At 39.2% G+C, this 27,618-nt stretch overlaps 2 protein-coding genes across 5 annotated transcripts in view; one reads left to right on the top strand and one right to left on the bottom strand.

The window, feature by feature from the left end:
- Positions 1–13,255, bottom strand: part of LOC134676385 (T-complex protein 1 subunit eta) — a 39,906-nt gene extending 26,651 nt beyond the window's left edge. Inside the window, exons 1-5 of the mRNA XM_063534761.1 lie at positions 13,142–13,255; positions 10,795–10,893; positions 9,885–9,980; positions 8,178–8,243; positions 7,060–7,135 (exon numbers count right to left, since the gene is read on the bottom strand). Coding sequence (XP_063390831.1) covers positions 7,060–7,135; positions 8,178–8,243; positions 9,885–9,980; positions 10,795–10,893; positions 13,142–13,144 — 340 coding nt within the window. The 5' untranslated portion in view covers positions 13,145–13,255. The remainder of the gene's footprint in view (positions 1–7,059; positions 7,136–8,177; positions 8,244–9,884; positions 9,981–10,794; positions 10,894–13,141) is intronic.
- Positions 13,256–15,776: 2,521 nt separating this feature from the next.
- Positions 15,777–25,691, top strand: LOC134676387 (telomere zinc finger-associated protein-like). Of its 4 annotated transcripts, XM_063534767.1 has the most exons (3): positions 15,777–16,122; positions 21,302–22,489; positions 23,848–23,966. In XM_063534767.1, the coding sequence occupies exons 1-2, from the start codon at positions 15,937–15,939 to the stop codon at positions 22,487–22,489; spliced, it is 1,374 nt and encodes a 457-aa protein (XP_063390837.1). In that variant the 5' UTR covers positions 15,777–15,936; the 3' UTR covers positions 23,848–23,966. The 4 variants fall into 4 exon arrangements, with proteins under 4 accessions (XP_063390837.1, XP_063390838.1, XP_063390834.1 ...); XM_063534768.1 differs by lacking the exons at positions 21,302–22,489; positions 23,848–23,966 and adding an exon at positions 19,172–20,442 and having other exon boundaries at positions 15,778–16,122; XM_063534764.1 differs by lacking the exons at positions 21,302–22,489; positions 23,848–23,966 and adding an exon at positions 16,654–18,174 and having other exon boundaries at positions 15,786–16,122.
- Positions 25,692–27,618: the final 1,927 nt, after the last annotated feature.

The raw sequence follows: 27,618 nt of genomic DNA, 5'->3' as shown, positions 1-27,618 counted from the left end.
GGAAAGGGAAAAAAAGCGTATTTCAAGCTTAAAGCGCATATCCTGCTGTACCGGAGGGCCTTCTTCTTCGTTACACTCTTGATAGAGTGGTCGTGGCCATTATGAAAACTTTTGAGCGACTCATTTAACGACACGTCGCCATTCCTCCCGTAGAGCTGCTTTCCGTAAGCATTCGCTTACTGTGACCGACACACTGATTTGGTTTGGTCAGTACATCTCATTAGAGATCTTCCCTGCTAGGCTAGCCCTGTCACCTCCTACTCTTTCTTGCACAACTAGACGTTCTGTAGAGGTTCCGTCTCGACGAGACACGTGTCGAAAGAAGTTGAGTACCGAGTTTTGCCCGTAGAAAGCAACCGCTCTTTAATGCCAAGCTCCTCAATAATTGATGCTCAGTCCATGATATGCCCAGCATTCGTCTCCAGCACCACATCTCTAGTGCATTCACTTTCTGTTTTTCGGATGCCCTTAGTGTCCATGTGAGACATACAGCATACAGAAAAGTGGGAAATATGAGGGATCTGACAATCCTGGTTTTAGTGGTCCTTGTAATGTTCCGGAGGGATTTAAATACGGTAAACAAAACAACATTGAGCAGCCAATTTTGGAAAAAAATGTTATTGTCTTGTATGACAAGTAAGAGTCTTACAATATTAAATCTGAACAGATTTGAATTACGAGATGTGAATTGGTCCTTAGACATTATTTTGATACTATGCATTGTGTTACAGTGTTCGGATCAGGTACAAGTACAAGTGTAAAAGAGTGCCGAAAAGTACTTTTTACAAAAAATAATCTTCAGTTAGAGAATCTACCTCCAATGGAAGATGCGCTACCTACGTAAACATATTCTCCGTGCAGTTTACCAAGGAGGCTATGTTTGGGGACAGATTATAGCCCCTTAGCAACAGCTTCCATGTCCTGCTGACTGGAGCTGGTCCAAACAAAATGGTTATTGGGAGCCCATATGTACAAGCCTACCTGCGGCGGCTGCTGCTTGTTTAGAGCTTATTCGTTGCCGCTGCAAAACAAAATGCGCAGGGAGGTGCAACTGCGTTAAGAAAAAACTAAAATGCACGGACCCATGGGCATATAGTGGCAATTGCGAACAATATATATCTTACTCGTATTTTAACCCGCATTTTAATCAAACATCTGCTTTGTTAATTTTATCACATTTATAATAACTCTATTGGCGAAAGTTTTCCCAACATCTATATTTATACATTTAATTTATATTTGTATATATATCACGTCCAGAAGTAATTTTCTACAACCAGAAGAATAACAACTTATCAGAAACCATCGAAACATACTTAAAAATCCTAAACGCTGCATACCGCTCTTACAATGCAGGTACGCCGCGCGACACAAAACATTTTTTTTATCAGAGTTATGAAAAAAAAATGTTTAACAAGTTTACTATTCTATATAGTAGGATAACTGGGCTATTCACAGGTATTTTTTTTCTAGAGCAAATCCTCATAGTTTTAATTTTGTAGAGGATTTTCGAAAAAAAAAGTGAAAAGATTTTTTTGGAATTTTTAATTTCTCGATTTTTTTGTATGGAAGAGTGAAAATTTAGTCACAGAAATGAATTTTTCATCCTCGAATTACACGAAAAAGACACCAAACTTGATATACTTGCTAGATGTATGCAGATATATAGCTTAGAGTGAGGCGCGCCGGAGCCACTTTTGCCCCCCCTCCCCTGCCCACCTGCTGGGTGGAACCTCTTGGCAACCGGGCTTAATCGGCTCAGATCATCCCCAGGAACACCTGTTCCAAGCGGTTTGCTTTGTCTCCAAAATGCAAGGTGGTGGACCTTAGAACCCCAGCTATTCTGTTCTCTTTCACGACGCAGCAACTAGTATCATTTCTCTCACCTCGCTCTTTTAAAATGCCGTTTGTCAAAAAAGGACAACCATACTGTTGACAAGACGGACTTCAAATCAAGTGTTGCCTTTCTTGATGCGCCCACCCTGTGTATGTGTGCGTAAAAGCGTATATGTGTGCTCTTTTAGGGATGTGAAAAGTCGATTTTAATCATGTTATATATCGATAAACGCTACACAGCGGAACGAAATAGCGATTAATTGAAGCTTCAATATCTTCGTTAAACATAAACATTATTGAAATGCTAATGGATAATGAATATATTATAATATAATAATATAATTCAATTATTGCGGAACACCTATTTTAGGAGGTATTTATGTATTTTAATGAAATATCTGAACTTTCCCTTGGTTTCCTGCTGGGGCGTGACTATAAAATTGTGATCTGATAACCACAATAAAGAATAAAAGCGTTTTTGGTCATTTTAGGTATCGTTAAGCCTTTGAAGTAAAATTAAAATTGCAAGAAATGTCGATGGTTTATCGATATGACTTTATCGACATGGCTACAGCAACGTGGGCCTCATTGTTAATCGTACACTAAACAAAAGTGGCAACAGTGACAGCTCGCTGAGACACCGTCTATATATATTATGTCTATGGGCAAAACAGATGGCGCAGTACAGCGCCATCTGTTTTAGATGTCAGACTAAGGGGCACGACATTTTCTTAGACTTGACCTCTCTATGAATACACATGAAAAATAAAATAAAACACGCACATCTGGTCACGCTCAGTTCGAGTGAGAGAAGAACACGAACCTACTGGGCCTTAAGCAAAGCTAACATAAATAAATTAATACGGTAAAACCGGGCAAGCGCACGAAGGGTTCCGTACCATAATGCAAAAAAATAAAAAAGCAAAAAAAAAAAACGGTCACCCATCCAAGTACTGACCAGTCCCGACGTTGCTTAACTTTGGTCAAAAATCCCATTTGTTGTATGGGAGCCCCATTTAAATCTTTATTTTATTCTGTTTTAAGTATTTGTTGTTATAGTGGCAACAGAAATACATCATCTGTGAAAATTTCAACTGTCTAGCTATCACGGTTCGTGAGATACAGCCTGGTGACAGACGGCCGGACGGACGGACAGCGAAGTCTTAGTAATAGGGTCCCGTTTTACCCTTTGGGTACGGAACCCTAAAAACAACGGGTGGCACTCCGGGAGTGCCGGCAGAAGTGACACTCAATTGCATTGAAAACTCAATTACATTGTAACTCAAAATTTTAATAACAACGCCATCTAGTGCAAAATGTCTGCAGCACTATGTATAATTGACGTTAACGCCATATAGCGTTATTACATCGCATTACTTGAAACCCCCAAGCACATCACTGTTAGTACTCGAGTTATATTAGTACCAGTTAGAGGGAAACTCACTAGATGGCATTTAAGTCAATTAAGAATAAACCGGGCAAGTGCGAGTCGGACTCGCGCACGAAGGGTTCCGTACCATAATGCAAAAAAAAAAAAACAATAAGAATAAGCAAAAAAAAAAACGGTCACCCATCCAAGTACTGACCACTCCCGACGTTGCTTAACTTTGGTCAAAAATCACGTTTGTTGTATGGGAGCCCCATTTAAATCTTTATTTTATTCTGTTTTTAGTATTTGTTGTTATAGCGGCAACAGAAATACATCATCTGTGAAAATTTCAACTGTCTAGCTATCACGGTTCGTGAGATACAACCTGGTGACAGACGGACGGACGGACGGACGGACAGCAAAGTCTTAGTAATAGGGTCCCGTTTTACCCTTTGGGTACGGAACCCTAAAAACTCAAATGACATTGTAACAGTTTTTCGATCAGGTCACGTGTCCGTCTTACGTATCTTTCGGTCACGTGACCTGTCGCGAGTTTTAACATTTTTTCCCCATCACAAAAAGTGCACAGCGCCGCTAGAGTCAGACCGTGAAAAGCCTGCAGCGATTTTGATAGCCCACGCGGTGCAAGTGTCATTTTAAACGTCAAACTTCTATGAAATTATGACGTATAAATAACACTTACACTGCGTGGGCTATCCGATCCGCTGCAGACTTTTCTTGGTGCGACCCTAAAGAAGTTTTCAGTTCAATAATAATTACATCACAAAATCCCACGCGCACGCGACATCAAAACAGACATACGCGCGTACAAAAATAATATAATATGTAAAAAGTATTTGTATAAGCTACGTCAATAACAAAGCAGTTTTCTCTTATAATGACTACGGCGATAAGTCGTTCGTTACTTTACGATAGGATCAACGACATCTAGCGGCAAATTGTGACAACTTTTCGACGCGAACCTAGAGTTGGCAAGAACTCTAGAGTTAGACCAAGAAAAGTCTGCAGCGATTTTGATAGCCCACGCAGTGCAAGTGTTATGTATACGTCATAATTTCATAGAAGTCTGACGTTTAAAATGACACCTGCACTGCGTGGGCTATCAAAATTGCTGCAGACTTTTCACGGTATGACTCTATAGTTCGTTTTTTTTAGCATTAGAATGAACTCCACAGAAGCAAGCGTGCAGTTTTTATCAGGCTCGTTATTTGTTAATAATTATTGCATTATCTAATGTAGCATGGTCAATACATATAATTTACCTCAAATTATTACCGCTAAAAGTGCCGGATTTGGAACCACAAGCTTACTTCTGCGAACTTCTTTTTAATGCTAAAAAAAACGAACTATAGTACTAGGTACAGAAGACTCACTCTCTAACAAAACGCGTCTGTTACGATCAGGACAGATATGGCCGCTAGGTGGCGACAGCGCCACGCGCGGCTTATGGCAAACCCCAAAATTGGGGTGGAACTGATGTACTTGTAGCTATGCACCGCCGCATGAAAATCCGTTCAGTAATTTTTGAGTTTATTGCGAACATATATTAAACACAGACATACGCGGCGGGGGCCTTTGTTTTATAACGTGTAGTGTGACTTGGAACTCTGGTAGCCGTTTAAGAATTGTAACGCTCTTACGGTAGATGTCGCTAGGGTCCCCTAGACCCGTATGGGGCTGTCCATCAATTACGTCATCGGTTTTTTGACGATTTTTGAGCCCCTTCCCCCCTAAAATCATCCAAAAATCATGCTTCGAATGACCCCGTTTCCTCCTACGTCATGCTACCATCATCCGATGTCCAGACCCCCCCTCCCTAATTTGAAATGACGTAATTTATTAATAGCCCCTATGGTGGAAAGATTCGCTGGCTGGAGAGGTCTTGGTGGCTCAGATGGCAGAGCGCTGGAGTATCGATCCAGAGGCCGTGAGTTCAAGTCTCACCCAAGGCAGTAATTTATCAACTTTTAAAGGGTCTAGCAGGCTAAGCGAACAAGAAGTGCCCCCAACGACGGATTTGGTCATTCTTTCAGGTGGTGTACTGGCAGGTCCTAAGAACTCTCTATGCTTGTTTTCAGTCCTCGATCTTCTTTTGTTTTCGAGTTATTCAGGATAATGTAAAATCATCAGTGTATCATTGAAAGTGTCATATTTTGTAAACCGTTCAAGTTAGATTAACCAAACAAAATTATATTTGACAACAATAAAATAGACTACAAAATGAATATGTTTCAAACATCAAACATCAAACATCAACATTTATTCAGCAAATAGGCCACAAGGGCACTTTTACACGTCAACATTGAATTTACATAAAAGCAAAAATAATAACATCAACAATTTTATAAAATAAAACTAACAATTCAATCTAACGTATTACAATTACTAAGAGATGTATATGGTCTCTTAATGTCGAATTACATACAAAATACAGATAAAAAAACACACACAAAAAAAATCTATAATATCTAGAATTTTAACCTGCATCATGTCCTTATACTTCATTATAAAAAAAATATTTTATTTTTCTTCTCATTATTTTTAATACTAATCGCGGAGGTACACCTACAAAAAAATATGCATGAGTAGCCACTAAAAATATTTGCATAAATCTTCGTGCGTCATGTCAAAAAAAAAACATTATCGAACAAGGATCTCGGAAACGGCTCTAAACATAAAAAAACTCAAAAATGCGCGTTTTCCCAGAGATAAGACCTAGCTAAATCAATTTATCGCCCCCGAAAACACCCATATAGCAAATTTCATCGAAATCGTTAGAGCCGTTTCCGAGATCCTTGTTCGATAATGTTTTTTTTTTGACATGACGCACGAAGATTTATGCAAATATTTTTATATGTGTATATAGTGGGTATTAGTGGCTACTCATGCATATTTTTTTGTAGGTGTACAAATCCTCCGCGATTAGTATTAAAAATAATGAGAAGAAAAATAAAATATTTTTTTTATAATGAAGTATAAGGACATGATGCAGGTTAAACATATTCATTTTGTAGTCTATTTTATTGTTGTCAAATATAATTTTGTTTGGTTAATCTAACTTGAACGGTTTACAAAATATGACACTTTCAATGATACACTGATGATTTTACATTATCCTGAATAACTCGAAAACAAAAGAAGATCAAGGACTGATATTAAGCATAGAGAGTTCTTAGGACCTGCCAGTACACCACCTGAAAGAATGACCAAATCCGTCGTTGGGGGCACTTCTTGTTCGCTTAGCCTGCTAGACCCTTTATTCTAAGGTTATGTAGTAGTAAGATTATGTTTATGAGTTTTATGACCATACAAATGGAGGTGCGGACACAAGAATGCTATTTCTCGATACTATTACAGATGCAGTGCACAATTATTAACCATCGTATTTTCACGGAAACGTACGAAACGAACGTGTCTTGCTAATTCAGTCAGTCTCGGTACAAAAAGGACTGAGGGTGACTGAAGTAGCATGAGAAATACGAACGTTTCCGAGAAAATACGATGGAAAACAATCATCACTTACATCTGTCGACATTACCACGGAATAAATAATAGTACTAGGTACAGAAGATTCACTCTCTAACAAAACACGTCTGTCACGATCAGGACAGATATGACCGCTAGGTGGCGACAGCGCCACGCGCGGCTTATGGCTAGCCACCAAAATTGGTGTGGAACGGATGTACTTGTAGCTACCTGTTGCAAAGCGACGAAATCGCGGAGTGAGCCACGCCTGACTCAGTGTCAAATTGTATTAGTAACCATGGTAACTCCGGTTTTATCCGGTTAACCCCGGGTTAGTGTGATGGTGCAAATTGATGATGAAGACATACCTTCTTCGACAAACGGCTTGAGCCGCTTCAGGAGCTCCCCGGCTAGGATCACCACTGAAGTGGTGCCGTCTCCCACCTGAAATACATCATTTATCTGTCAATATGTATGTTATTATAGTTCGTTTTTTTTAGCATTGGGGCTGTCCATAAACTACGTCATCGATTTTTGACCCCCCCCTAAAATCATGCTTCGAATGACCCCGTTTCCTACTACTGCATGCTACCATCATCTGATGTCCAGACGCCCCCCAATAGCCCCTTAGAAAGAACTTGAAAGAAGGTAAGCGATCTTGACATGTCTTTTAATTGAAAAACGCTTGTTAAAAATCAGTAACTATTACTTATGAAAGCAGAAGAATATAAATGATCGTATTAGATTCATAATTGTTACATATTTGCCGTAACTTATTTTTAAAATGTGTATTTCAATTAAAAGACACATCAAGATTGTTTACCTTATTTCTAATGCTAAAAAAACGAACTATAAAGACATTGTTATACAAATTGACTAAGTCCCACATTGCAGTAAGCTCAACAAAAGCAAACGCAGGCGTCACACAGGCGCGTTTTGCGGGCGGCACGTGAGCGGGGCGCTGTGTGACGGAGCCTTAAGGCTTGTGTTGTGGGTACTTAGACAACGTATATATATAATACATTTATAAATACTTCTTTAGAATCACTCTATTGATAAGTGAAAACCGCATGAAAATATTGAAAATTCGTTCACGTCTTACGTATGTATGCAAAATTTCAGCTCAATCGGAAACCGGGAAGTGGATCAAATTTAACTTGCAAGATTTGATTACAGACAACGGTCAGGTGAAACTAAATAAAACCTTGTAATGACAGGAAAACCTATTAGAAATGTGCAATCAAGCGTCAAGCGTGAGTCGGACTTAATGTACCGAACCCTTGTTGTGTAAGGGCCACCCCACATTTAGCGTCTTTCGAGCGTCGGCGTCTACAACTCTATGGCCGCTGCTCGACGCAACTGCGCAGCGACGTCATTTTCCATAGCGCTGACCAGACGCCGACGCTCGAAAGGCGCTAAATGTAGGGTGGCCCTAATGGTACGGAACCCTTAGTGATTCGCACTTGGCCTATTTTTTACACCTTACCTCAGCATCTTGTGACTTGGCGATGTCGACGAGAGTCTTGGCGGCGGGGTGTACGATGTCCAAAAGCTGAAACACATAGGATTCCCATTTAGTACACAAAGTCACAGAATAAATAATAGTACTAGCTACAGAAGACTCACTCTCTAACGAAACGCGTCTGTTAAGATTAGGACAGATATGACCGCTAGGTGGCGACAGCGCCACGCGCGGCTTATGGCTAGCCACCAAAATTGGTGTGGGCTTGTTGCAAAGCGACGAAATCGCAGAGTGAGCCACGCCTGGTTTAAGCCATTCAGCTTTCATCGCACAGAAATCAGAATGGTCGTGCTTAGATTATAAAGAGTAGTGTAATACACAAGTGTAATACATATAATGCAACACAATAATATAGTGTAAATAATAGATGTAAGATGTATGTATGTATGCTTAAAAATTGTGACTTGTAATGCCTAATTACCAATAAATGATGTCTATTATGAAACTACACAACGGGACTTAAACGCGTGTTTAAGTTTTAAGATTTACCTTTTTAGTCTTCTCCGAGACCACGGGGACAACGCCGTCCTCGAAACGTCGGAGGTAAATCTTAAAACTTAAATACGCGATTAAGTCCCGTTGTGTAGTTTCATAATGTTAAATAACAACGCCGTCCTCGAAACGTCGGAGGTAAATCTTAAAACTTAAATACGCGATTAAGTCCCGTTGTGTAGTTTCATAATGTTAAATAATCGTGAAAGTTTAAATGATGTCTATGTCTTATACATAATCACAAAGAGAATTTGAAACAGCCATATTCCAACCTTAAGATACGTCAAATAAAATAATTGAGCCACACAATCACACTGAATAAACATACACATATACAAAATACACAATATATTAATATAGCTAAATATGACAGCAGCATATCAGCCACAGAGTAACAGGGTCGATCAACTATTTCTTTTTGTTGTTATTCTGTCCCATCAGCCAGGAGACAATAGTAGCATAGTTTGTTAGAAGAGCTGCTGCACCATGTTCTACAAACGTGCTTAGTACATGTCCCATTATAGAATGGCCTTATAACTACCAAAAAATCCAAGTTTGGTTCATTTAAATACGAAATGACTAGTATTTTAAGAGTGACCCAGCAGACCGTAACCATGGCAACTAGCGACAAGAAAAAGTTGATTCACCCAACAATAACTATGTATGTACTAGAGATGCACCGGATATCCGGTTACTATCCGGTATCCGGCCTAACCGGCCATTATTTTACTATCCGGCCGGATACCGGATAGCAAGATTGCTCGATTTCGGAGTAAACAAATTGGATTGGATTTAAGAAGCTGACACGGTCATAATCGTACTTATTTATTACTTTAAAGCAATTTTATAATTCCATTGACCTCCACGCGCACTCATTTCGAATCTAGAAATGAGTCCGCGCGAACGTTCACTAGGAAACAGGTCAAACCTGCAGAATGCGCACCTGAAAAACCGAAATGTAGGTATACTTTCGCTGGCCGAATATCCGACGGCCGGATACCGGATATTCGGCTGATGGTCAGGCCGAATATCCGGTATCCGGAATCCGGCCAAACAACTATCCGTTGCATCTCTAGTATGTACTATACAAACACTAAGGGAGAGATAAATAATGTTCTGTAAGTAACAACATATAGACAATAGACTATGTTTATGGTTTAAAAAAAATAGACTACATACTTTCATGATGGTGGCTCCATCATTGGAGATGACCGCCTTGCCGCTGTGGTCCACGATCAGCTTGTCCATGCCGCGGGGGCCCAGTGTTGTGCGTACCTGAATAAACAAAATCTATTATAAAAAGTAATAAACATCATAGACTACATTTCGTTTCTTTTAGCATTAGAAAAAAGGTAAACAATCTTGATGTGTCTTTAATTGAAAAATACGTTTTAAAAATAAGTCACGCAAATATGTAACAATTATGAATCTAACACGATCATTTATATTCTTCTGCTTTCATAAGTAATAGTTACTCATTTTTAAAAAGCATTCTTTCAATTAGAAGACTTGTCAAGATTGCTTATCTTCTTTCTAATGAAAAAGAATAATTTCTTTCTATATTTTTTTTCTTTTTTTTTAATTCTCCCTCATTGCTCAAAGGTTAACTGGAAGAGATCCCTTAAAGGGATATGTTCGCCTTTGTAGTAATGACAAATGTTATTTTTCCTGTTTTATTTTGATTTCCATACAAGAAAGTGCTTTAATACTACTAATGCTAAAAGAATGACATATAGTCTGAAATCTTAGTGGTGGTGGTCTGAAATCTTAGTGGTGGTGGTCTGAAATCTTGGTGGTTGTAGTTTGAATCTTAGGGCCCCCCCACATCTGGCGTCTTTCGAGCGTCGGCGTCTACAATTCTATGGCCGACGTCGACGCAGCGTCGACGCAACTGCGAAGCGACGTCATTTTCCATAGCGCTGACCAGACTCCGACGCTCGAAAGACGCTAGATGTGGGGGGGCCCTTAGTGGGAATTGTCTCAGGATGTAGGTTGTACTTATTAATGTATAAACCTAAGTCCTCTTTTTTGTATTATCTGCCTATGTCTGTTTTCTCCCCAATAAAGAAAATAAATAAATAAAGCTCACCGCATCTACAACAAGCTGGCATGCATTGATGTTGGATATCAGCTGTGGACGCCCCTGCGACTGGTCCGTCCCCTCCTTCAGAACTAGGATCTGCGGTTGCTGCGGATAAAACATTGAGATTTATTAGATAAATTAATATTACATGTTACTACACCGTTGCGTCTACATCTGCAGGAAGCCGTACATATGGCGGGTGACAGAAGCCTATGGAAGAGACTGGTCAGCAACATTAGGACATGATGTCACGATCCTCAGCATTGAGGGAACAACTGATGATGATGATTATTAATGTTATATCAAGCAGAAACATCTGCAAATGATGCTGTTAAGCTTAGAAACAATTTATTTTTAATCTATTTTTAAGGGGTTTTGTCACGCAGTGACTATGTCACCTCCATAATGAGATCTAACAGTAATACTGATGTATATAGTAAACTTGCATGCGAGTTCGCGCGCCGTGTAAATCAACCCTCAAATTCCCGGCTCGTCAACAAGGTCAACGACCAAACTGAACTAAAAGACCGAACTAGTTCATTTGACCGAGAGTGGAGCGCTCTCTGTAGTGAATAAGCAGGCACAAGCCTAGTACAGAACCCTAGGTGGGCGAGTCCAACTCGCACTTGTCCAGTTTTATGTCTGTCTGTGTCCTTATTTCAATATTAGTTATTGTGTATTCACACTTCTTTGAATGTTTAGTGAAATAAGTTTAAAAATTACTAAACTTGTTTTTAGTGGATGTATAATTGTTTCTTAAAATTTTACATCGGCTTGGACAACTACAAATTTTTAAAAATAAGAGTAATTCAGAGAGAATTAATGAATAATCTGAAATGTAAACAGTACCCAAAACCTGAAAATTTAAAAAAGGTGTTAACAATAATAATGCACCTGAACTTTTTTAAGACAAGATTATTTAAATACAACAATATCTTACTAATTATTGCTACTGTTCTGATAGCTAAAATTTCTATTATATGTAGGTTATACTCGTAGATTACAGCCATCTACAAGATGATCTGAATGCATTAGCAAGCTGGTCTAAAGAATGGCTAATCAATCTGAATTCTGCCAAATGTACTATACTTCACATAGGAAATCGGAACCCCCGCCTAACTTACAACTTGGATGGCACTCCACTAACGGCTGTAAAAACACAAACTGACCTAGGCGTTAAGATCTCAGAGGATCTAAAGTGGGAAGAGCACATCTCTACAATGGTAAAGAAAGCCAGAAGCCTGATTTACCTCATTAGAAAAGCTTTCAAAACCTTGACACCAGAAATGATGTTAAAAATTTACAAAACCTATGTCAGACCCATACTGGAATATGCTTTTCAAGCCTGGAGTCCTTACTTTGCCAAGGACATAGATATGCTGGAGAAGGTTCAACGGAGTTTCACAAAACTACCAAGGCAACTTAAGAACAAGCCGTATGAGGAGAGACTGAAGGAACTGAAGCTCACTACTCTTAAGCACCGCAGAGAACGTGGAGACCTAATAGAAACATACAAAATACTGTCTGGGCACTATGACCTCAAGGATTTTCATGAGATGTTCAAGCGCAACAACAACACCCGTCTGAGAGGTCATCACTTAAAGTTAGAAAGGCATAGGTCCCACAGTAACCCATACAAACACTTTCTGAGCAACCGAGTAGTGAGGGCTTGGAACAAACTCCCCGAAGATGTGGTTTCAGCACAAAATGTGAACCAATTTAAAAATAAATTAGACAGACACATCAATACATCTACTTGTCAACGATAACTATTAATGATTACTGGATACAGGCAATATCAGTTGTCACAACTGCCTGCCTGCTTACACAATAATAATAATAATAATATACTCAATAGTATATAAATTTAAGGATAAATAAGATAAATTTAAGGTTCGAGTAGTATTTAAACTATGTATTACGACTGATAGTAATCCGTTGTAGTAAAATATATGCATTTTTTTTTATATTTCTGTAAAAAACCTTAAATCACATGAACACCTGTGAGGATGAATCATAGACAAGCCTTTATTTTGCGGTGTTTATAACCAAAAACATTAAGTAATATGAAATTTTTAACAATAACTATGTATGGACATTACCGACCATGTTTTAGATTAAATTTATATGCTTTATCACACGAAATTATCACTATTACGCACAAAAAACACAGAAATACGAATACTTCTAGAGTATCACAGAAACGGTTTTAAGACACTTTTTCTAAGATAAATACACTAAGGGCACTAGAAATAATTCTTGAAGCAGAAAATTTACACATTATATTATTGTTAGATAGCATTCAAATTACGGAATATATTAAGATTAAAGTAATAAAAACAAATTTAAATACCATTTTGGATTTCTTGCAATCAACAATCCAATTTCAATTATTTCAAAACTGACAATGCCTTGACACTGACAGTTCGGCTGACTGATCATAGGCAAGATAGAGTGTCATTCCTTACCCCGGCTCATAGACATAATATATCAAGGCCCCTACGTTTATTGTTCTATTTGACGGCGCAGCAACTAGTATCATTTCTCTCTCCTCGCTCTTTTAAAATGCCATTTGTCAAAAAAGGACAACCATACTGCTGACAAGGTGAACTTCAAATCAAGTGTTGCCTTTTTTGATGCATCCAGGCTGTGAATGTGTGCGTAAAAGCGTGTATGTGTGTTCTTTTAGGGATGTGAAAAGTCGATTTTAATCCTGTTATATATCGATAAACGCTACACAGCGGAACGAAATAGCTATTCATTGAAGCTTCAATATCTTTGTTAAACATGTACATAATTGAAATGCTAATGAATAATAAATATATTAGAATATAATAAAATATTTCAATTATTGCGGAACACATATCTTAGTAGGTATTTATGTATTTTAATTAAATATCTGAACTTTCCCTTGGTTCCCTGCTGGGGCGTGACGATAAAATTGTGATCTGATAACCACAATAAAGAATAAAAGCGTTTTTGTTCATTTTAGATATCGTCAAACCTTTGAAGTAAAATTAAAATTGTAAGAAATGTCGATAGTTTATCGATATGACTTTATCGACATGGCTACAGCAAGGTGGTGTTAAATTGTTAATCGTACACTAAACAAAAGTGGCAACAGTGACAGCTCGCTGAGACACCGTCTATATATATATTATGTCTATGTAAGAAATGTCGATAGTTTATCGATATGACTTTATCGACATGGCTACAGCAAGGTGGTGTAAAGTAGCTAACACACTATCGCACCGCACCAAGGTCATTGTGGGACACACCCATAAGTAAGAGGGAGAAAGAGATATCGCTTTCTCCCTTTTACTTATGGGTGCGTCCCACAATGACCTTGGTGCGGTGCGGTAGTGTGTTAGCTACTTTAAATTGTTAATCGTACACTAAACAAAAGTGGCAACAGTGACAGCTCGCTGAGACACCGTCTATATATATATTATGTCTATGTAATATATATATAGACGGTGTCTCACCGAGCTGTCACTGTTGCCACTTTTGTTTAGTGTACGATTAACAATTTAACACCACCTTGCTGTAGCCATGTCGATAAAGTCATATCGATAAACTATCAACATTTCTTACAATTTTAATTTTACTTCAAAGGTTTGACGATATCTAAAATGAACAAAAACGCTTTTATTCTTTATTGTGGTTATCAGATCACAATTTTATCGTCACGCCCCAGCAGGGAACCAAGGGAAAGTTCAGATATTTAATTAAAATACATAAATACCTACTAAGATATGTGTTCCGCAATAATTGAAATATTTTATTATATTCTAATATATTTATTATTCATTAGCATTTCAATTATGTATATGTTTAACGAAGATATTGAAGCTTCAATTAATAGCTATTTCGTTCCGCTGTGTAGCGTTTATCGATATATAACATGATTAAAATCGACTTTTCACATCCCTAAAAGAGCACACATACACGTTTTTACGCACACATACACAGCCTGGATGCATCAAAAAAGGCAACACTTGATTTGAAGTTCACCTTGTCAGCAGTATGGTTGTCCTTTTTTGACAAATGGCATTTTAAAAGAGCGAGGAGAAAGAAATAATACTAGTTGCTGCGCCGTCAAATAGAACAATAAACGTAGGGGCCTTGCCCCGGCTACATACGTAACGATAAATCGTTGCGATAAAACTGTGCAGTCCGACTGTGCAGATAAATCGAACCGTGTGTATGACAAATCGTTGTCGATTATCGTAACGATTTGTCATACATACGCTCGGAGTAATTAACAACGGAGACGCCATGTCTAAAATTTTCGGTACAAAATAGTCTGCCGTTTTTTGCGGGGGAGGGGCACATCAAATGTATAGGTACGTCATGTCAGATAAACGTCAGTCCATACATATGGTTGACCATTGGCCGCCTATTTTCGACAGAGGGGAATGCCTGTTAATGGCGGCTCCATTGTTAATTACTCCGAGTACATACGGTTCGATTTATCTGCACAGTCGGACTGCACAGTTTTATCGCTACGATTTATCGTTACGTATGTAGCCGGCATTAAAGGCTTGCTACACGGTCGCCGACAAGCCCCCAGACCGCGTGGCCTTAGCCGGTCTCGGACCGTGTAGACAGTTGTTACCAACAAAATTTGACCAAAACTGACCAAGGTCAGACGGTTAGAAGGCTTGTCGGCGACCGTGTAGCAAGCCTTTTAGGGTGGTATTCCACCATCACAAAACGCGCGGCGCGCTCATTCTTTCTTCCGTGCTCCGTGCTCCCTAGCACAAATCAAAACCAAACATTTTTTTTATATCGTTTTCCATTGTGTAGTGAATGGTTTAAAGTTATTTTTTATTTTTATTTTATTATGAATGGGCTTACTCATGGCCACAGACTAGCCGAGGCGTAGACAACGATCGCTCGTTCGTAAAACGGAAACAACGATTCATAATTGAATGAATTAACGTTATAACGAAACGTTATCCGTTAATAACTAGGTACGTCACTATAACTCTATAGTCTATGATTCGGCGTTTGGTTGACGCCTTTTCATTTCCTGACATTCTTGTCTGTGACTGCCTTGCTGTCTTTCGAAGAAATGAAAATTGCAATTTATAATTAGCCAAAAAGAATTTTCTTGTTATCATTTATAGTGAAAAACCTAAGAAGATGAACCGCCAAGTGGATGTAAAAGCGCTAGTGTCCCACATAGTGAGAGGCGATGGCTTGGACAAATGTCGAATTTGTATGGGAGACACCACAGAAGGCCAAGTTTACCTCGGCGACACGGTCATGATGGATGGAGAACGACCGGTCTCGCTTGCTGAACTACTGGAAATAATCACAGGCATCGAGGTACGTTTGTTATTCTTTATTTTTTCGTAAACTTCCATTTCAATCGAGATGGCTTCTGCGACGAACGGAACGGCGTCATTCCCTCCATTTTGAATCAAAATGGCTGCCTGTTTCATCATCTCTTATTTTATAAATCTATTTTTTTACAAAATAATTCAAATCCCTTTGCATTATGATGTCATTATGATCGAAATAGAAGTTTAACGAACTTAATTTAATTATATTCTTAACATAAATAGCATTTAACTGACTTAAATGCCATTTATTGCTCGGAATGTTTACTCGCGTTTATGAGGATAGCCGGCGACCATGACGCAAGGCAAGCTTGCAACTTAACCTAATTTCTATTATTATCAAATTGACAAAGACCATCAATGATAAAAATCACGATTACACTAGTTTATTAAAACGAATACTTGCATATTCGATATTAGGTTAGAATTTTATTTTACCTACCAATATTAACAAGCAAAATCTAAAGGATGAATATGGGCGAACATTGTGGCCATTTGACTAGACCGGTGGTTGCAGGTTCCACTGGAGGAGGATTTTCCTGCCGGCCTGTGCACCGAATGTGCTCAGAGAGCCATGGATGCTGCCAGCTTCCGAACACTGTGCAGGCAAGCCGCTAGCCAATGGGACTCCACTCTGCTGCTCCTCACTAACTACTTACCGACCAAGTATAAAGATAAAACCATGTACATCATTATGAATAATGATGAAATCTCTATAGCTAACAATCCAAGAGGTAAACCAGATAAACATGAGAAAATGACTTCACAAACAGAGCAAAAAGAGGTGCAGGTTAGAGATGTAAAGCATAAATGTCAATGTCCGGACTGCGGAAAGAAATTCGCGTATGCACAACATCTCTATTTACATTTAAAGGAGTCTATGGACTTTAAGCGTGCCTGCTATGTTTGTGCTAAAATCATGACTAGAGATGAATTGATTCTACATTTAATAAATGCTCATCGCCTGGGTACTTATGATTGTAAGAAGTGTCCAGCTTTGTTCAAGTCCCGTAAGTTTCTAATTCGGCATACGGAGCAGGCGCATAGTCCTGGAGCTTGCACATGCGGTGATTGTGGACGTAGCTTTAAATCCAGGCCAGCTTTCAATGCTCACCTATCAGTCCATGCTGTCAAAACATGTCCAGGTTGTGATAAAATATTCAGAAACCAAACATGCTACTTACATCATGTGAAGAAATGCTGCGATTTAGACATTAGTCGGAAGACTCATCAGACTAAGCATAAAGTTACTATAGAAGTTAAGAATAAGACGAGCGAGAGGAGAACTAGAGTGGGCCTTCGGGGGGCAGCGGATAAAGAATGCATTTGTGATTACTGCGGGAAGAAACTAGCGGGGAAGAAGTTTATAACAGCACATATACAGATAGTACATCTTAAAAACACGCACAGACCTTGCCCTTATTGCGGTAAATTCCTTGCCTCTGCCCATATGGGTGAACACCTCAAGAAACATGAGGTTGAAACTATATTCACTTGTGAACACTGTGGCATAGTATTAAAAACCAAGCTAGGCTATGTTCAGCATATACGTCTCCATACTGGCGAGAAGCCTTACGCTTGTAAATATTGCGGTGAAACTTTTTCAGCGTCTTCGAGAAGATCAGAGCATATACGTAAAGCTCACAAAATGCCTATTACCGTACTGAAATATGCTTGTGATTACTGCCCGGCGCGCTTCCAGCTCCCATACAAACTTAGAAATCATGTGTCCACCGTGCATAATAAAGAGGACAAGGCGGCAGTCCCATTTTCTTGTAAGATTTGTATGGAAAAGTTCAGCAGTTGCAGAGGGCTGACACACCATAGTAGGAAGCATCAGAAGGAGGGTACGGTTGATTTTAAAGTATATAGCCAACCTAAAACTCATAGCAAGCCTAGGATACTAAAATAATATATCATGTTTACTCTATGTTCTATGTTGTATATTAGTTTTATATCAGCTGTAAAATTATTATTTTTTTGTTAGTTTTCAATTAGTCAATTACCCATGTATCATCTAAGTAGACCTGGTAAGGTACCGATATAAATTAATGTGTTATTTTTGAATATAGGAATGAATTTACTTTTGAATTATTATTTATATTTACTACATAAGTATTAAGATAAATCTTCAAATATAAAACTGACTTCGGTTCGGAATTCCATAACTCAATCGTAACTCTAAAAACTTACAAATAAAAAATAAAAAATCCGTATTTTCCACTAGATTTTTGTGGCCTTGCTCTATTAAAGGAGGACCGCATAATAATACAAGGATAAATTGTAAAAATATTGCACATAATTAAGGAACTGAAATTAGTCTTAAGTTAACTGATTCCGTTTAGTTGTTACATTGAGCAGTTTATATTTAAGTTACATGCATGAAAGTGTGTTGGCAAGTTGGCATAATAGTAATAATAGTACAAACTTATGGGTGTATGAATTAAGTACAATATATATAATACAATACAATTTGCATGGCTAGTTTTCGTAACACAATGGAATCATTTAATTTACTTCTAATTACAGGACCTTAAAATGATTAACATAAAGTGTAAAAATATGAGTGTATTCGCTGACATATTTTTGAGATGATTTGTGGACCCATATATTTACACTTGACTACAATTATTTTTGCAATACACCCACAAGCCTTACTGTCTAACAAAACTAGTTACGTTACATCTTCATAATCATTCCACCCTAAATCTCTTTTAAAAAAAAAATGTTTGGTAGAGTCTTTTGGCTCTGAAGATTACAGTTCGCGCATCTAACGCTTCACTCATCTATGTTAAATATTACTACAGCGCCAATCGCTGCATCTCAAAACGGACACGCTCCGATCAAGACCCTGAAATCCCTGAATTAATATTAATGGGAAGACTAATCATTTATTATTATATGTGAATGCACAGGCAGCTATAAGCTGATACGTGCAGATCAATGTCCAATTGTGTTTTGTAGTCTACGAAAGTGTTCATCGATTTGTGACAATGTGCAGAACAGTTAAGCGTTGACAGAGCGTATTGTTCTAGGTGGAGACTTCGCCACTCCTGCCCAACAGGATCTGCGGAATCTGCGCGAACACTATCGCCCCCACCATCTCACTCATTGAATACCTCCGAGACTCGCACAGAAAATGGACAGACGCCTCCAACTACCTACATCAGATAGAATTCAAAGAAAACGTTAAAACAGCTTACATAATTGTAGATAATGACGTGAAAGATGTATCTACTTACACAGAGAACGTGAAGAGAGGTCAGCCGGAGGACATTTTGAAGTATTTGAAGAAACGAAAGCAGCAACAGAACGCTGTTAAAAGGAGAAATGAGTTGGAGAGACAACTGAGAGACTCTGAAATTAATACTGGCCTCAAATGCCCTGAGTGCGAAAAGAGCTTTCTTTGCGTATATAAATATAACATGCATATGAGGTATTATGACAAACGAGCGTGCGTACATTGCAAGGAACTTATTAAAATCGAGGATTTAAAAGATCATTATAAAGAACACGGTGTTGATACTATGCAATGTGATATATGCTATGAAACTTTTAAAAAACAGGATGCTTTCTTAAAACACAAAGTTACTTACCACAGTAAGGGCCCGTATTTCTGCTATATATGCAAGCTGTCATATAGAGATCCCCACCACCTGGCGTCTCATATGACGAGCAAACATGAGCCGAGAATCTGTTTGGCTTGTGACAAAAAATTCTCAAACGTGTACTGCTTCAGAACACACACTAGAAAGTGTAAGAACTCTCAAAGAAAAGGCGGAGTCTTCATTTGTGATATCTGCGCTAAAGTTTACAGCTCGAAATACGCTCTAAAAGTCCATTTAGAGTATATCCACATGAATAAAGAGCATTCCCACCAATGTGAACATTGTGGGAAAGTCTTCAATAGCGCGATTCATCTCTTAGAGCATAGCAACAAGCATAACAGGGTTCCGGATAGATTCGTTTGCAACATTTGCGGAGTGCCGATGAGCACTCGACGCGGATACCAGAGGCATTATAAGCGGCATCTTAAGAACCCTAATTATGTGCCCAGGGGACTTAAAAATGCGGGGAAAACTAAGGAGAAGTATAAATGCGAGTTTTGTGAGTTAAAGTTTGGTCTGTTCACTCGTTTGAGAGAGCATGTGATGAACGACCATGCCATGTATACAGAGTTTAGCTGGGAATAAATGATAACTTGTAAATGTATTTATTAACTTTATGTGAACAAGTTTACATGTAGAAATGCCGTAGTCAGCAGCAAAGTTGCTAAGCTGGCCAGGTTTCAAAGTGATCTTGACGCGACTTTATTATTAAGAGAATAAGAGCGTGTCAAGGTAATTTTGAACACCTCGCCCGCTTAGCAACTTCTGCTGCTGCCTGTACCATGGCAGCCAAATAGATCGCCTAGGTTTTTGTTATTTCGTGTTTAGTCTATAAGTTTTAATTAGAAATAAACACTTTTTTTTGGTACTTTATATTTTTTGAAGATTTTCTTCCGTAGTTTATTAACCCCCTGATTCGGTAGCAGCTAGCACAAAATCATTTATTTCCTACGTTTATTGTGGTCAAATATATCTCGAATTGCACTTCAACCCATAGACAATAGAGTTGTCTTCAGATATTTTTAACTAACTGACCATAAAAAAATCTTTTTTAGACCGGATGAGTTATACCAATGTTGCAAAAGATAGAGATAAGAGGAAATATAGGAAAGGGATAGAACTAATTTCTAGAAACACATCATTTTGGGTATACTAAAAATCAATTCAGGAACAAAGTATCTTGTTAGACCCCAATAAACTTAAAAACTACCCTATAACCTATCTTGACTAAAGAAATTAGGTATCTACGTGTGAGGACATACGTAAAATAACATAACATTATTACAAAAAACAGTCACAATGGTTGATATGCTTAATAAAGAAAGAATTGCAGTGGCAACCACTACAAAAGACTTACGTAGAAAACTTATCACAAGTACTACATCTGGAAAACAAATTTTAATAACAGTGAGAAATTATAGAATCCATTTGCTGCGCAACCACCGTACACCATACCACAATATGAAAGCGCTAGCGCCGAAAACTAGATGCATCTAACAGAGATAAGAATAGGAAGTTAATACCGAAGGAACGGACTGATTGAAGACGTTATTCCAGGTCGCGGAGGACCCGGGCCTGCCTCCAGGCCTCTGCAGACCGTGCTCAGAGGACGCCATAGCAGCCGCACACTTCCGCCAACTCTCCACCCAGTCCCACCAGCACTGGACGCAAGCTGTCGACTCCCTCACACAAATACACGACCCCGAAGACGAACACAGGACTTATTACGTCTTCTATAACAACGGGGAGATGGTAATCCGAGAGGAACTGAGAAAAATCTCGAGAGACGAAGTCGTGGTGACGCTTAACGAAAAACCGACGAAGAGCAAGAGATCTTACACGAGATCCGCAGGGAAATGCCAATGTCCGGATTGCGGGAAAGATTTCCCTGTAGCCTATAACTTGAATGTACATTTGAAGAATACTATGAAACGCGCTTGTGTCCGATGCGGTTTGGTTATGGAGAGGGAAAAACTTGCTGACCATTTGGCTAAAGTACACGGATGTTTGTATGTTGATTGTGATATCTGCTTCAAACTGTTTGACGATGAAAATCTACTCGAGCAGCATTACGTGTCCCACCACAACAGATTCTCCTTCGGTTGTCAGATCTGCGGGCGAGGCTACACCAACGACAGAGCTCTGAGAGCTCATATGTACGCTCATACTCTATTTCACTGCCTATCCTGTAACCTAAGCTTCGAAAATCGTCGCTGTTACAAACACCATCAGAAGAAATGCAAATCTGCGCGAACACCAGTCGCTACCAGCTTCACTTGCGATTATTGCGGGCACGTTTACAACAAAAAACCTTCGTTACGCATTCATATAATACAGAAACATCTAAACGTGCTACCTTACGTGTGTGAAACGTGTGGCAAAAGAACTTCAACGTTAGCTCACTTGAGATCACATGAGGCTGTACATACTACGGAAAGGAAGCTTTATAAATGTGCTTGCGGTGCTGAAATGCGTACAGAGCTGGGATACCTTTTGCACCAGAGGATACACACAGGTGAAAAGCCATACGAGTGTGAAGAGTGCGGCGACCGATTTTTATCGGCTTCAAGACGCTTGGACCATATTAAAAGGAGGCATAGGAGCACTAAAGACATGCCGCACGGCTGCGACATATGCCAGGCTAGGTTCGTGCGGCCGTTTGAGCTGAAGAAGCATTATTCGTCGGTCCACGACTCAGTCGTGCAGGTTATGCCGGCCAAGAAAAGGATTCGACGGCAGGTTTAGGTAATTGTATTTGCAGTCAACGGTAAAAATATGGGTGTAGACAACTTACTCAAAAATATGTCCCATAGTTCTTAATTCACTGACATAAGAGTTATGGGACATATTTTTGAAATGGTTTGTACACCCATATTTTTACCGTTGACTGTACTTGTATGGAAACTTTGAACTGATAATTTTACTTACTAGGCTAATTACTAGATCTTGTGGCAGTTAAGAATACCTAACCTCAACGATTAAAAAAAAAACAGTTTTATTAGGTACAATAGTGTGGTTAGTGGTCTAGTAAGCTCCAAGGGGCATTGGCTCCCAATATTATCTAGTATATAAAATGTATAAATTTACACTCTCTAATTCGTTTTTTTTAGCATTAGAAAAAAGGTAAACAATCTTTATGTATAGATGGTCAAGCAAATCTTGTCAGTAGAAAAAGGCGCGAAATTCAAATTTTCTATGGGACGACATCCTTTCGCGCCTACATTTTTCAAATTTGCCGCCTTTTTCTACTGACAAGATCTGCTTGACCCAGTATATCTTTTAATTGAAAAACACGTTTTAAAAATAAGTCACGGCAATTATGTAACAATTATGAATTTAATACGATCATTTATATTCTTCTGCTTTCATAAGTAATAGTTACTGACTTCTAACCTTTTGAACGCCACAGATGGCAATTGACGTCAACGCAAAATCGTGACAACGATGGCATTTGACGTCGATCGTTTTTTGATGATAATCTACTGAAATACATCCCACTTTTAGGTTGGCATTATTTATTCACAAAACTAAATTTTACTCCTGTGGCGTCAGTGGCACGGCAAATCGATGCACCGTTTTGCGTTCAAAAGGTTAAAAAGCGTTTTTCAATTAAAAGAAATGTCAAGATCGCTTACCTTCTTTCCGATGCTAAAAAAACGAACTATAGTGAAAATGCATAATTTCTATATCTGTAGGCGGCTGTCAATCAGTGTGAGCATATTATCTTGCGTCTATAACTACACAAATTTAAAATTGACGCCGGTCTTTTTTTGCGTTACATCTGAATGTATATGTGTTTAAAATCCATTAAAGTAACTTTAAAGCTTCCGTACAATTTGAATCCGGACCGGATTATAAACTCTTTATAGTTTTACTCTGGCTCCCGCTTGTCATCATCATATCAGCCAGAGGACGTCCACTACTGGACATAGGCCTCCCCCAAAGAGTGTCACAATGACCGGTCTTGCGCCACCCGCATCCAGCGGACTCCCGCGACCTTTACCAGGTCGTCAGTCTACCTTGTGGGGGGTCTACCTATGCTCCCTCCACTTCCACTTGTAAATGAAATTAAATTTATTAACCAAGTTTTTCTCCTTTTTCAGATAACAGAGGAATCCCTCTGCCCCAACGGCGTGTGCGCAGCCTGCACCGCGCACGCCATCGCGGCGCAAGAGTTCCGCACCCTCGTCGCCGACTCCCTCAAGATATGGTCCTTCGCCGTCAAGCAACTCGAAGTCATCCCCCTCAACCACACCCCCACCGTCAAATCCCTCTGCGCCTTCATCAGATCGGACAATCTAAACATACAAATAGCCAAAGACTACACCATCAATGAAAAAACAACTCCCCTAAACAGACTTAAAAGCAGAATGAATAGAAAGAAAAGTGATGAGAGAAAACCGAGAGTGCACCGCGCAGGGCCGCCATGTAAATGCACAGACTGTGGGAAGGAATTCATAAGTCCGTATTATTTGAACGTGCATTTTAAAAATAGCGGTCAGAAAGACGCTTGCATAACCTGTGGGGCTATTGTTCTTAGGGGCAAACAGATGAGAGATCATTTAGTGAAAGTCCACAGAGAAACAGCGTTCGTATGCAAGGAATGTCCTGCGATATTCAACAATGAAATTGAAGCTAAGAAACATGAGAAAAAGGCGCATAAAACTGGTTTCACGTGTGGTGATTGTGGACGTACGTTCCCAAGGAATGCGTCTTTCGAGACTCACGCGCAAATGCACGCTGTACGCACTTGCAGGACGTGCGGCGTACAGTTCACCAACAGAGCGTGCTATAGAGAACATAGATCCAAATGTGAACCAGATGCGAAACCTGACAGAGACACCGTACCGAGAAACAGGCGCTCGAACATTCGCGACCCAGCTCAATTCACCTGCGACTATTGCAAGAAAACTTACACGTCCCGTCCACAACTGAAGAACCATATACTATGGATACATATGGATGTGCGTCCACACCAGTGTCAATGGTGTGGAAAACGTTTTTATACACCAGCGAGGTTAGCCGAGCATAGTGTTGTACACACTAGGGAGCGGAACTTCGCTTGTGACATCTGCGGAGCGAAATTAGTTTCCAAAATGGCCGCCGTGTACCATAGACGCCGTCATACTGGTGAGAAACCTTATCGCTGCGAAGACTGCGGCGATTGCTTCATATCTGCTTCAAGGCGTTCGGAGCACGCTAAAAGGAAGCACGGGAAAGGTCCAAGACTGCACTGTACTAGGTGTCCGTCAAGTTTCGTTCGGATTCACGAGTTGCGGAGGCATATTGAGAAAGCACATAGCCACGTCGTGCCTGTATATGCCTTTCCAAAAACAGAAGTTTCAGAGAGCTAATAGAATAGTATCGTGACTTGGTTTAGTGCTGTGATATTTAAAAAGTTTTCACAAACTCTCGTGCCTGGAAACGTAATGACTTTAGTGGTTTCAAGCTTAGAGAATATAACCAACGGAGTGGTCATTAACAGGCGTTCCCCTCTGTCGAAAATAGGCGGCCAATGGTCAACCACATGTATGGACTGACGTTTATCTGACATGGCTATGTTTACGTTACGTATACATTTGATGTGCCCCTCCCCCGCAAAAAACGGCAGACTATTTTGTACCGAAAACTATAGACATGGCGTTGGTTATATCCTCTAAGGTTTCAAGTTATATTGTTTTCAAGTAAGACTTTAAAACAGTCAACAACACTTAGCATTCCTATGGTGTAAAAGGTTTTCACTCTTAAATCGATAATGTTTCATAAGAAGAAGTATGAAAGAGGTATATCTAGTATGGAGAAAAAAAAGTTTAATTTGTGTCAAAAAAATCTTGTATTATAGCTCCATCACTTCTAGAACTGCCATCATTTGTAGAACTGCCAAGTTTAGTGCAAAACTCTTTTTATAAAACATTTGTTTTGTCAGAATAAACTACGTTTCCATTTACATTATATTTTTATTTGAACCTTCCAAATATATCTGCTGTTACGTATGCATGAATTGAATAATTAAAAGATGGCAACTCTTTGAAACAGCACCCTTTTTCAGTCAGGCAACATCAGACTTAGAAGCCTAGGAACACCACTAAAGCCCAGTGTTGGGAATAACGCTTATTTTAAGGCCTAAAGACTAGCCCTCAAGACTCGTCGTAAGTCTCGAAGACTCATATATTTGAGAATTGTATTTATTTTACGCGTATGGATGTGAGACATTGTCTTTGTCGCCTTTGTTAAGCCTCGAAATGAGCGATTCACAACACTAGCTACTAAAGCCTGACCTGGGGCCCGTTTCTCAAAAGCTTGTAACTTGTAATACAAGTGGAAGTCCCTTTCTAACAAAAGCTGTCAAAAAGTGACATCCGCTTGTATTACAAGTTACAAGCTTTTGAGAAACGGGCCCCAGTAATATTATAGTGGTAAGAACTTGGTGTTAACCATGTGGGGAAGCCGGTGTTGCTCGAAGCCATGCGGACACTAAGATAGTGGGAATAACCCATTGCGCGCGGCTGCCGCGCGAGCCAATATGTTCGATGGTTTGCCGCGCAATATGGAGACGAGGCTTAAGATTATAACTGAAAGTCTGTTTTCAATTCCTTCTGCTTGTAATATTACGAGTAGTTTCGAATTGTTCAGCAATACTCTTTCCGTCAGTGATACGTGACATCTAGTGTCGAGTAGCAGTACTGATAGTTCCGCTACTTAACGCTAGATGTCGAATACGAAAATAATAGTCGTTTTGGTAACAAACATGATGTAAAGCCCCCCCCAGACTAGTGTGGAGGAGGCTTAAGGAGTGAGCACCTATGCTAAGGGTACATTTACATTCCACATTTTTTTCAGAAATTCCTTGATTCGAGAGCCTGAATATCTATGGCCTTTAGGCCTCTTCAGGCTTAGAATATCTGAAAAAAGCCTATTTTGAGAGCAACTCTAAACGCCCTCACACACAATCACGGCAAAAAGTTTGATTTTATTTTGTGTGCGGCGCACCTGCCCTAGTAGTTGTAGGTAAGCATAGATACTTTGGAGGGCCCCATATTTTAACCTTTTGAACGCCACAGACGGCAATTGACGTCAACGCAAATTCGTGACAAAGACGGCATGTGACGTCGATCGTTTTTTGATGAAAATCTGCTGAAAAACACCCCACTTTTAGGTTGGTATTATTTATTCACAAAACTAAATGTTACCCCCGTGGCGTCAGTGGCACGGCAAATGGATGCGCCGTTTGGCGTTCAAAAGGTTAAAACGGGTTATGAATGTATGTATACCTTAACCCTTTATAAGGCAGAGGCGATATATCGACCACATACGCTCAATCAGAAATTCAACCATACTGTTTTAATAATAGGGCTCAAAATCGTTTGCATTAATTGAATATTCAACTTGCTTTTAAAATAGATTTTTGAAATGTAGGCTTCTGATAGCTGCAACAAATTCTGCGATAGCACGTCCCTGTCAACGGGCCTTATAAAGGGTTAACTATTTAGCAATAAGACAGGTAAAAATAAAACAGTCTTTAAAATTTATCTTAAATATTTTTTTTCTAATTTATATCATGTTACATAGCAACAATAAATACAATATTTCAGCTATTAATCATGTTGTTATATCAGTTCTAATATCTGGCAGACGGAGCTTTGCTCGGAAAACATAAATAGATAAGATAAGATATATTATCTTATCTTTTTCGGGTTTTATACGAATACAAATTATTTAAGATAAGATAAGATAATATATCTTAATATATCTTAATGTGCGTTTGCCCAGAGATAAAACCTAGCTAGATCTTAGAGAATATAACCATCGGAGTGGTCATTAACAGGAGTTCCCCTCTGTCGAAAATAGGCGGCCAATGGTCAACCACATGTATG

Source organism: Cydia fagiglandana, chromosome 24, assembly GCF_963556715.1.
Source record: "Cydia fagiglandana chromosome 24, ilCydFagi1.1, whole genome shotgun sequence".
In the NCBI taxonomy this organism is placed as follows: Eukaryota; Metazoa; Arthropoda; class Insecta; order Lepidoptera; family Tortricidae; genus Cydia; species Cydia fagiglandana.
Note: the sequence above shows the minus strand (reverse complement) of the source record. Positions and strands in the feature narration are given on the sequence as shown.

What these genes read in the sequence shown, in the direction of transcription:
- LOC134676387 (XM_063534764.1), top strand. Translation starts at nt 15,937, where the DNA reads ATGAACCGCCAAGTGGATGTAAAAGCGCTAGTGTCCCACATAGTGAGA. An exon ending in AAATAATCACAGGCATCGAG is followed by an intron (nt 16,123 to 16,653) that starts GTACGTTTGTTA and finishes CGGTGGTTGCAG; the next exon opens with GTTCCACTGGAGGAGGATTT.